The sequence below is a fragment of the Solanum verrucosum genome, unplaced genomic scaffold (assembly GCF_900185275.1).
Source record: "Solanum verrucosum unplaced genomic scaffold, falcon-dt-bn FXZP01000273.1, whole genome shotgun sequence".
NCBI lineage: Eukaryota > Viridiplantae > Streptophyta > Magnoliopsida > Solanales > Solanaceae > Solanum > Solanum verrucosum.
The window spans coordinates 1688795-1700866 of NW_026020163.1; the positions used below are offsets into that span (position 1 = coordinate 1688795).

Here is a 12072-nt window from a genome sequence, read left to right on the forward strand (position 1 = left end):
TTTTACTTTTATTTTCCTTCCTTTTTGGGGTTTGTGCAGTCTTTCTCTTTTTTTAGATTTTTAGATTTGCTTTATTGGGAGTTTGAAACTTTAAGGTTCTTTTTAGTTTCTGATCTAATTATACATATTTTATACTCCTCCGTTTCTATTTGTTTGTCTGAGAATTTTAACTTGACATGAAATTTAAAAAATCAAAAGAAGATTTTTGAATTTTATGATTTTAAACTAAAGTTATGAAATAATAGTATGGTATTTCATGAAAAAACTAATGAACACCTCATAATACCAGAGTAAATAGTAGTACTTTAGTTTCCCAAATTTAAGTTTAATAATCATGAAAAACTTGACAAACAAAAAAACATGTTAATAAATAATTACATGTATGTGATGTGTAACATCTATGTATAGCTCTAGTATATAGTTTTGCTGGAAAAAGTCCAGTTGGGGCTTCCAAAGAATCTGAGTAGCTCAGTTGATTGACTACTTGAACTTTCACCTTGTTGATGAGGGTTCGATCTCTCACCTTGTAATCCACTGTCTGAACTAGAATTCTCAACTAAAACTCCAACACAACCTAACCCCCTTTGTTGCAAGGGCTTCAACATTGTACTTGTTGATGCCTCAATGAATATCATGGCAAAAATGGTGTATGTACAAGCAAAACTTTCTTGAAAGGCTCTTACCGATACATTCTCAATCCGAGAGCAACACATCCACCTCAAGATCATCAGGTGTATCAGGGTCATAGTCAGTATTTGTTACCCTGGTGAAAGTTTCAACGCGAGAGGTACTATTCAATACCTCTCCTCCTGTAGAGTTATCTACTTTCTCACATATGCATGAATAAGGATTTTCATGAAACACACCCCAGGTTGGACTTACCTCCTTAGGCTCTCCCATGAAGCCTTTCTGATATTTGTTGATTCTATATACAAATTCCTTGTGTGACATGTAGTTTTTGTTTAAGAACACTCGAAATAGTTTCCTACCGTTTGGACGAATGGTTGGCTTATGGCTAAAATATCTCCTGCATCGAAAAGGAAAAAGTATATTAGTCTACCTCAGAATCGTGTCTTTTAACTTGGCCACATCCTATGCCCTCCAACTTTGGGCGTCTTGTATAGAGTTGCACAAGTAACACCCACCTCCTACACAACATGCTACTTGGTGTCCTAGGTATATTGTGTCATGTAGGATGCGTGTGTTTACTTATTCAACTTTATACAAATTTAAGTGTCTACTTGTACACACCCAAATTTGAAGGACGTAATGCTGAGGACAAGTTAAATGACATGTTTATGTATTATATATGTCTTTGCAGAAAAAAAGTGAAATAGGAGGGGGAAGCAGCAGACCTTCGTCCTGCTAGAATTTTGGCCATGTTTCCATGGTTGTTGGCGACAAATACATCGCTTTCATCACAAACTATGAAGTCAAGTGCAGCCATTCTAGAAGAAAATGCAGAAAATGGTTCCAATTCATCCTTGCTAGCAAGGGTGTCTTTTGTGTAGAAGTTTGGAAAGAGGGCCTTTAACGGAGTCAATGTCTCGTTCCCTCCATATATTTCACCAGATGCTACGTATATATGAACATCTTCGCCATATCCAAGTGATCTCAGCATCAAGCCAACTTCTTCAGGAGTCATAGGGCATCTTCCATGCCTCCTTGCCTTATCTGGGTGACTCTCCTGAAAGTATATCGGAAATAGAGTTCACACATCATATATGGTAAGTGGAAGGAAGGTAGAGGGCGGGCACATAACCCCCGAGTTTCAAACTTGTGTGCAAACCAGAGAGATGGGCTAACTACAGGGGATTTAAACTATCATAAAGAAAAGAACCAAATTTTAGACATAAAGAAAAGTACCAATCTTTGAAGCTCACAGTTCACAATGATTCATTATGAGGTTATGATTGAAAGCAGATACTCAAGTACTTACAGGTAATGTTTTCCACTTCTTTCGTATCTTCCCGAGTTCCTCCCTCTCCTTATCGCCCCCTCCATAGTAACATCCTGAGAATGCAAGCATATCGGGTTCAAACCTGTACCATATGCGAGTATAAAACAAGGAATAAGAAAAAATTGTCATAATCAAAATGATACGCGTACACCCCACCCTCCCCAGACTTCACTTGTGGTGGGATTTCATTGTCATTGTAATCAAAATGATACGGTTTGTTATCTACATTCCTGGACTAGGACACAATTCTTATGTTTGATAAACTGTTCATACAAAATCGAACCTTTACACTATAATCGTGGCTGTGTAAGCTATTTAACTTCCTGAAGAGGCGATAGACAAATTAAATAGCAGAAGTTCGAGCACAGCAGTTAAGTAAACATAACGAAAACAAACAGGACAAAGGGAAAGTGAAATGAAACTAGATTGAAGAAAATCATAACACTAACAAGGATCAAATACTAACTATAAGTGATCGTAAATGAGAAAATAATAAATAAGCAAATAGAAGACGAACCTTAGGTGAAGAGCAATGAAATGCTTGCTCTTCATCCTCATTCGCTGAACCAATTTCTCACCCATTCTAAGTATAGGGTCAACAAACTTCAACGCATGATAATTAACTCTGCATCTAAGCTTTTGAAAATCTGTATCCAGACTATTTGCAAGTCGATAGTCAAACTTCATGATCTGTACAGCCTGTTACGACAAGCAGACGCTATACAGGTCTATAAATATCAACATTCAAACATCTTATATACAGCATAGACATATCCGTCTCCACGACTAGGCCTTATATTTTCTGGTAATGCATTTGACGAAAAGTATGGTTTTTTCCTCATGCATACAATAGGTGGAAGAAATTTAAGGGACTTAATATACTCACATGTTTCTTTTTAAGTACAGGCAATACACGATGTATATAGCAACGATCACTGCACTTTCTAGGAACTCGCATTCTATAAGGTAACCAGATTTGCCCTTTTCTGAGTGGAAGTTCCTTTACAACTGTAACATCTTTCGCAAGATATTTTATAAACCAATCAACATCAAAAATATCAGAGAAGACGCTGCAAGGAAAATGCATAGTTCACTTCGCAGAGATATTAGAGTGTAACAATATGCAACGAAAAACAAAATATCATTTTTCAGCTACGTACTCACTCACCTAGAGTCTTTCCAGTAAGAACTCTTGTCCAGCTTCGGAACAACAAGAGTAGCATTCAAAATTCGAGCAGCAACAACAGCATCCGTTATCTGTCATCGAGGTGAAAGAGATTATACTGTTAAATACAGAACCATTCTGCATTCCATATAATCATTTTAGTTCGACGTCAGCAGAAGTTAAACTATGCAACAGTTAATGACAGGAATGTTTACACATCAAGGAAATATAGCTAAAGTTTCTATGAGGCTCCAGCCACCAGTTTGGAGCACATCATAAGGCGTAAAACTATAATTTCAATGAATCAATCTTCGATTAGTTTTGGACTACACATTGATTACTAAAACAAATACTTTCTCGGCTACTAGCTAGTGTTCAACAACCACAAGCAATTAGTACTTCGTTTAAGCCAACAAATTAGTAATCAGATTTCTTAAATGAAAGCCAGTGCAAACCACATTTGCTTACCCCAGTTCTTTGTTGGTTAAGACCTCCACTTGTTACAATCGACAAGTAACGATTAGGATGAGTGATATCTTGTGCTTCTGCAAATTTGACAACAAATCGAATTAAGAGAAAATCAGAGTAAATTGACCTTTCGAAAATGCAGTATCAATATAACATAACTCACTTCGAAATTTGTTACTAGCATCACTGCATCCATAAAAGAGGTTTGAATTTCTCGAACTCCACATATCCCGTTTACTCACTTTCTCTTTAGCCTTAAACAACAAAAGAACAATCAATACAAAATTTAGAAATATAAGATCCAAACAAAAAATAGAAACTTCATACAGAAAACGCAGATATTCACCGGAACAGGTAACGGAGAATCTTCAATTGCATCATCATTTTCTCCCTACAAATACAAAATTACATTCAAATTAACCAAATGCATCTCAAAAATGAAATCAACGTGAATTAACTCATGGCCCGGATCTAGGCCCGATTAACAAAATCATATTAGCTCAGTTGGTTGAGTATCCAAACTTGCAATGAACGTGCATTAACTCAAGGCCCGGATCTAGGCCCGATTAACAAAAGCCTGATTAGCTCAGTTGGTTGAGTATCGAAACTTTCAATGAACGTGCATTGGCTCGGATCTAAGCCCGATTAACAAAAGCCTGATTAGCTCAGTTGTTTGAGTATCAAAATTTTTTTATATGAATGTTCAATTCCCCTATTTGATTGTGAATCCAGTTATTATTATATTATGTACGCGAAACATTAATCGTAGCATTAATGTAGAGTGAATGAGGTACCGAAGAATCGCGACGGGGAAGAAGGAAGATACGATTGCCATTAGGAGAAGGCGCGAGAATCGAGAGGAAAAAGAAAAGGAGAAGAAAGACGGAGGCGACGGTGATGGCCGGGATTAGCCACCGTCCACGGGTAAAAAAGTGGTGGCGCCGCCGAGAGGAGGCCATGGGAGCGGTGGTGGAACGAAAATTTGATTTTCCGGCAGTTTGACGATGAAGATGAGAAGGAATTACGCTGCATTAATATGCCCATACACATTACATGCATAGAGATGAAAATATTAATTTTTTAAATTCCGTGTCAAATTGTAAATTATGAAATAACATAATATAATATTGTATGCTATGAGAAAACAAAAAAAAATTATTGTACTTGCTCTGTTTCATTTTACTAACTTATTTTAGAAATGTATTTTAACTAAATTAAACTTATTACGGAGTATATGTGTATTTTAACTAAATTAATCTTATTACGGTGTATATAAAATTAAAAAATAAATTTGAATCTTGTGACAAAAAATTAAAAATACGTAGAATACATCAAAATATTATTTAATCATGTAATCTTGATTCTTGAATATGTCATTTAAAAAATTGAAACAAAACAACGGCTTTAAAAAACAATCTTTTTTAAATGGATTAAATAGAAAAGTAAAAGACAAACAAATTAATCTCACGTATATATCAAAACTCCTTGAATTAATAAACGTTTGGTCATAGCCTCATAGGACTTGAAAATCTTATTTCAAATTGAAATTTTGGATAGATTTCATAAATAAACGTTGATTTGAAATCAAAACATAAAATTAAATCACTTTTAAATTTTATGATCAAACGCTTGCTTAAAATTTGCATTGTGGTAATCACGACTTCATAAAAAATGTTGATTTTCTTAACTTCAAAAGTTTAATACTCAATGAAAAAATGTTAATTTTCTTGAATTTGAGTTTTTACCTACGATTTAAGCTATCTCAATTTTTTAATTGATTGACATACGATAAAATATATTTTTTATTCTTTTCCTAAAATATTATTCCGAAAAATTGTTTGGATATTACCCATCATGTTTCTCATGAGATCCGCGATTTGAAAAGAGTAATTTGTATGCAAATTTTACACCATTATGCAGGTAGAAAAAATAAACAACTAATCAATAAACATTCGATGATAGTTCAGGTAGAAAAAGTGAACAATCGATAGTTGATGTGTGTTTTAACAAAAAAAATCGGTGATAGTTTAAATAGGAAACTGAAACAACAGATAGTTCAGATATGAAACTCAAAAAAACGAGATACTTTAGGTGTGTTTTTTACCTTTTTAACTCTTTCGTTTTTTTACTAACGATGAGGAAAAACCGAAAAAAGTGCATTCAAAGAGTTCAAAATTTTACTATATGAGGAATTACTTCAAAGTAAAGGAATAGAGAAAGAAAACTAAGAGGAGAGAATAACATAACATTTGAGCAAAGAATATACCAAATAAATTGTACATCTTTTTAACTCTTAAAGTCCAATTTGGGCCCTGCACTGTTATGGATTTACAAACATAAAAGATAAAATTGCACGAAAAATAGCCAGCGAACGTATAATATATATATATATATATATATATATATATAACCTCGTATAATCGGTGTATAATCTATGTATTGGCAAATCTAGAGTAAAATAAAGGCAAAAAGATTAAAAAAAAAAAAAAAAAGAGATGCTTGCTGATAGCAGCAAGAAGGGAACAAATGACTAAAGAGGTGTTACCCTTGTGTTTTGCATGACATAAAAGTGTGGAGAAAATGTATCTTGTATCAAACTCAACCCCAAAGCTTAGCTCATGAAGCGAGGATTGACCAAATATCGTATAAGGAGCGCACACATAGCACTCACCCCCTCGCAAAACAACGTAATATAGAAGCCTAACATTAGGTAAACCAACTCTAACTCAACCCGAGAAGCTAGGTCACGATGTGAGGATTGTCAGACACACAATACATTTCCTCAACTAATGTGATATGATAGTGTAAAAGTCACAGTAACAAAATATTAGATTCTTAAATACTTTGGGTATTAGAAAAGCCATCACACCTGCACCAACAAAAAGGCTTGTAAAGAAATGTTTCTCAACAATATGCCTCAACTAGCAGTATATATTAAAGCCATTGGTGACTGGTGAGTGGCATCAACATAATCTGTAGAAACAAGTAGTGCAAATGGCCTCAGAAATTCAAACACAGTTATCAGGACAAGGAAAAGGAATGGGAATGGGAAGGCCTTCTTCAAATGAGTCGACAGAAAAGGCGAACCAAGCAATTAAAGATCAAATATTTCAAGCAGCTATGGAGAATAAGTGGACAAAAGTTAAGCATCTGTACATCAACAACAAGTTTGTTCATGAATCCAAACTCACTCGATCTGAAGATACTGCTCTTCACTTAGCTATCACTTCTTATCATCCAGATCGAGACAACTCTTTACAGCATCCTCATCTTACTTGTATCAAGGAAATGATTGCTGACATATCAAAGGAAAATCGACTATGTATCTTAAAGCAGAAGAATGATAAAGGGAACACACCTCTTCACCTTGCAGCAGAACTTGGGAGTGTCCCGATTATTGAGTGTATGGTAAACTCAGCAGACCGTGATCTCATCTGGGAGACCAATTCAAAAGGGGAAACCCCCTTATTCGTAGCTGCTTATCGTGGCAAGCTACAAGCTTTTCTCTACCTACATAACTGTTGTCTAAATGAAAAAGGAGAAGGTCCAATTGAACTTTGTAGGAGGGAAGATGGGGATAACATTCTACATGCCGCCATCTCTGGCGAGTACTTCGGTAAGAGCCAATCCCCTACAAAGTCTTTTCTATTGATTATCAGATATTTCAACTTTACATATGTTTATAATTTCTTCTCTGTGGTAGAATGGGACAGTAGTATTAACAACTTATCTTGTAACAGATCTGGCTTTTCAGATAATACATTACTATGGGCAACTTGTCAACCGTTACAACGTAGAGGGCACATCTCCTCTACACTTCCTTTCCAGGATGCCTCAAGTATTCAAAAGTGGCAACCATTTTCGGTTCATAGATAGCCTCATCTACTACTGTAAGTGTGCGTTCTTTTTATCCTTTGTGCCAGTGCAACACATTTACTGTTTTCTGTTAGCCATAAACATCCAACTTTTGCAGGATGGTTCATGTTCATTGTTTGTGAAGGTTATATAGCTAATATTAGGTTCTTTTATTCCAGGCACAAATATCGAAGAGCTAGAGTTAATGACATATGAAGCTGAAGAAAAAGAAGATTCATATAGTAAGCTTGAATGGAATCTCCCAGAGAACTACCAAACAATGGTGGAGTTCTTGGAACTACTTTGGAATGGGACATTGAAAACTCTAAGTGAGTAGATTTACTGCATGTGATCAATGTCTTATCTAATCTGTATAGTACATTATACTAGTACAAAATCTCTTTAGGTAGGAAATGCCAACAGATACTCCGATCAAAACAAGAAAGTTGCTCACTTCATTTCGGGGTTTATTGAAAGCACTAGACCAATCTCCTGTTGAAAATGCACTAATAGACTGTTTGAGAGACTGTCGTTGGCACTTTCTACCTAAGAGTTTTACATTACCAAGACTGATTTTCTCTTTTCTATCCAGATTATCTTAAGCGAACATATTGTGGGAATCAAGAAGACCCGTCTAAAGGTACATGATTACATAGAAACATTCTAGTTTATTAACTCATCCATGCTGAGTTAATCAACAGTATCTCTTTTACAAAATGAACTAACGAAATGATTTGTGTGCCTCGGGGAATTCTTGTTGGAACATAGTACCTAAGAATTTTACATACTCAGAGACTGATTCTGTTTTCTATCCAGATACTACAAAAGGAACTGATGTGAATCAAGGGAAGAAGTCCAAAGGTACATGATTACATAGAAACACTCTAATTTATTAACTCATCCATGCTGAGTTAATCAATAGTACCAATCTCTTTCACAAAATGAACTAACCAAATGATTCGAGTGCCTCGGGGAACTCTTGTTGGGACTTAGTACCTAAGAATTTTACATGCTCAAAGACTGATTCTCTTTTCTATTCAATTACTACAGGAGCAACTACTGAGAATCAAGAGAATAAGTCAAAAGGTATGTGATACCTTTCAGGTTATGTGGACTTAAACAGGCTTCTAAAGAGGCAAGAAACTATATATATATATATATATATATATATTATACTACTTTTTTTATTTGTTTTTCATGAGGACAACTCTTACTAGTACTAACTTATGTTTCCTTTTTCTGCACACCAAGGCCATCAAAGTTATCATCAAAATGACCCCGAGAATCCCTCAATTCAAGGTGAATGCATACACATGTATATATATATTTTTTGAACTTGTAACTTTGTATTATATCACAAACCAGTACATGGGTCATACTGTAACCTTATATACAAGTGTACTCCTGATTTCACTTCTCTACGTCTAAATTGAGTCCAACACATCAATAATAGAGACAATGTCAAAATGCAATTTAGTTTAACTTTCTGCACATTGTTCTCTATGCTCTCAAAACATCTTGAATTCCTTTCTTTCCAAACAGCCCACCAGATTGCCCCCGGGATAATTCTCCATCTACCTCTGTCCTTAGCATGTACACCTCCTTCCTCCCAGCATAGTAATGCCTCAGCCACCTTCCTGGGCATTGTCTAGGAGATGCCTTTGAGGCTTAGGAATATTATCCACAGATGATGGGTGTACTTGCAATGTAAAAATAGATGGTTAACAGTCTCAGATGTTTCACCACATAGGAAACACCTGGAATATCAAGAAGATGTGCATGTAACTACGCAGGAACCTTCCAGTTAGACCAATTTCTTTTCGAAGATAAAACTAACCAAATGATTTGAGCATCTCATCAGGAGAGTGTTGACACTTTGTACCTAAGAGTTTTGCAGATTCAAAAAAGACTTATTATCTTTCTACTCTCTGTAAGATTTGTTTTTCTCTGTATAAAATATTAACAAAAAGACGCAAAATATATCACCATACTGATTGTCCATCAAAATCAAAGCATTGAGCATTAGAGCTCCTTTCTTTCCAAGCTATGTAAACATTTTCTATGTGAAGAAAATTGATAAAAGTGTGTGATTCTCCAACATATTTCTGCTAACGATTGATCTCTGGAATTCCAGCTGAAAGGAACAGAAACCACAAGTTGTTTCCAGCCAATTACACCATCTTTATCGAGTTCCTCAAATGTATAATGAAGATTGTACTTATTGTATTGGGTATTGGTAAGAATTATTCTTAAAACATTTCTAGTTTATCATGCATACATTTCTTGACTATTGAGTGCAGATATTGTAATTCTAAAGAATCAGACTTGTTATTCTTTCGAAGAAAGTAGTTCCAACCCCGTTATGATATATTTTCTGCTTCATCCCTTGTTTGGAAATTAAACTAGGAATTAATGACTACATTTTGATACTTCTTGACCCTTGATTGTTGTTTAGAACGTAAGAACGGGTTGAGAATAGTAGAGATATCAATGGAGAGAAAGTGGAAAAGGACTAAAAACTCTCTTCTTTTTCTTGTTTGAAATAGAAAACTAAGGGAAGTTATGTTTTTGTTGTTTGACATTTAGGCAAGTCCTATCTTTTTCATATTTTACTTTCCACATTATGTCATCAGGATCCACATCTTGTTGCATGCAGGACTCCAAAGGACCAAAAAACTAGAGGAAAGGAAAAGGCAACATACATGGGGAGTTCAAATTATGAAGTTGATGATTGAGAAAGAAGAACGTTACAAATTCTATGAAAGTACTGGGGAGAAGCCAGAAGATACGTACCTCTATAGTCAAATTGGAGCACCTCCTACAGCACCCCCTCCAACAGATGACATTGCACAGATCGAGCAACCACCAACTTCAAGCACAGATAAGAAGAAAGATGATCTCAAGCCCGGTAAAGAATCTCTTTTCTTCTGGTCATACTTGTGTGGCACGGAAAACTTTGTTCCGGGTCATCAAGACTGCAATTTTAGGAACTCAAGATCTATCACATCAACAAGCTAAAAATTTATTCTGCTACTCCAAATCAGAATCAACTTTCTTCTTTTTTATACCAGTTATAACTTCATCAGAAGCTATATGTACACTAAAAGCAACTAGAATAATTATAGTTCTAAATACAGAGATGTCCAAGACCAAGGAGACACCGCTATTAGTGGCATCAAAGATGGGTACTGTAGAGATGGTACAGAGGATCCTCAAAAAGTTCCCAATAGCCATTCAAGATACGGACTGTAACGAGAAGAACATACTGCTTTTAGCTGTAGAGCATAGGCAAACAGATGTCTATAATTGGTTAATAGGAGAAAAGTATCCAGAGTACGTGTTTTATCATGTGGACAAACATGGAAACAATGCAGTGCACCTAGCTGCAATGTATCAGAAGCTCGAGGTGTGGCGCATCCCTGGTAGTGCTCTACAGTTGCAAGGCGAAAGGAAGTGGTACAAGGTAAGAGATTTTTAACAACCAACCATATTTTAATATCACAAGGGATTAACTTAAATACACTAACGTGTAAAATATTTTCTTATCATAATGCAGTATGTCAAGCACACTTTGCCACCACAATCATATGTTCGTTATAACAATAAAGGTCAGACACCAAGACAGATCTTCGTAGAGACACATGCAAAGTTACTCAGTGATGGAACTCAATGGCTCGTCACAACTGCCAATTCATTCTCTGTCGTAGCAGCACTGATTGCTACTGTTGCATTTGCTACATCTGCCACAATCCCAGGCGGAGCCGATGATAATGGCCATCCACACTTAGAAAATCAGCCTGCTTTCGACGTGTTCTCTATAACATCACTAGTTTCTCTTTGCTTCTCTGTCACGGCCCTAGTGTTTTTCTTAGCTATCCTCACATCTCGATGCCGACACAATGATTTCGAGAAAGACTTGCCAAGAAAGTTGCTCCTTGGATTAACTTCGCTTTTTGCATCAATAACTGCCATTTTGATCTCATTCTGTGCTGCACATTTCTTTGTCCTCCGGGATAAATTCAGGACTGCGGCAATTCCAATATATGGGGTAACATGCATACCTGTGGTGTTTTTTGCATTTAATCAGTTCCCTCTCTATGTTGATCTTATAAGGTCATACATCCAAAACCTACCACTTCGTAGCTATAAGGTGTTTTATACCGATTCCTCAGAAGCAACTAGCTCAGATCAAAAGAAAGAAGGTAAAGAAAAGGATGATTGAAACAGGTCGAAATTATGACAAGAGCAGAGCGTTGCACGGTTTCCTACTTCAGTTTCCAAATAAGGCTGGGTTGTTTTGTGTCAAAAAATGATGAATTCCAAGAAAGGTTTCCCTTCGTTGAGAGGAGGCAAGGTGGAGATATAATTTTTCTATCTATATCCTTGAAGAAACTCACACTTTTTTAAGCGTTCCATGATTTCATGTACCTTTTTTTCCAGACTAAAGCTAGTTAAGAATAGGGTGCTAAATGTTGTTTGATCCCGCAATTCATGTGAACTTGAGGAAGTCTTAGGGAACTGTCTAGGCATTTTAACCCCTGGGATGCTATCCTCATAATTACACAAATTGGGATAGGCCCATGCTAGACTTTCGCCCCTGAGCTACCACCCTTCTATACCAATT

The 12072-nt window shown here is 35.9% G+C and overlaps 2 protein-coding genes across 2 annotated transcripts; one reads left to right on the forward strand and one right to left on the reverse strand.

The window, feature by feature from the left end:
• Positions 1-693: 693 nt before the first annotated feature.
• On the reverse strand, positions 694-4552 carry LOC125828586 (O-fucosyltransferase 16-like). The gene is made up of 10 exons (XM_049507896.1): positions 4388-4552; positions 3940-3984; positions 3757-3847; positions 3594-3670; positions 3129-3217; positions 2847-3030; positions 2478-2659; positions 1940-2042; positions 1356-1687; positions 694-1027 (listed from the first exon to the last, which is right to left on the reverse strand). Exons 1-10 carry the CDS (start codon positions 4550-4552, stop codon positions 694-696), a joined length of 1602 nt encoding a protein of 533 aa, XP_049363853.1.
• Positions 4553-6587: 2035 nt separating this feature from the next.
• LOC125828459 (uncharacterized) lies at positions 6588-11787 on the forward strand. Its single transcript, XM_049507746.1, has 11 exons — positions 6588-7209; positions 7334-7483; positions 7628-7777; positions 8041-8088; positions 8265-8309; positions 8499-8534; positions 8700-8747; positions 9583-9684; positions 10105-10356; positions 10574-10911; positions 11005-11787. Exons 1-11 carry the CDS (start codon positions 6588-6590, stop codon positions 11668-11670), a joined length of 2457 nt encoding a protein of 818 aa, XP_049363703.1. The 3' UTR covers positions 11671-11787.
• Positions 11788-12072: the final 285 nt, after the last annotated feature.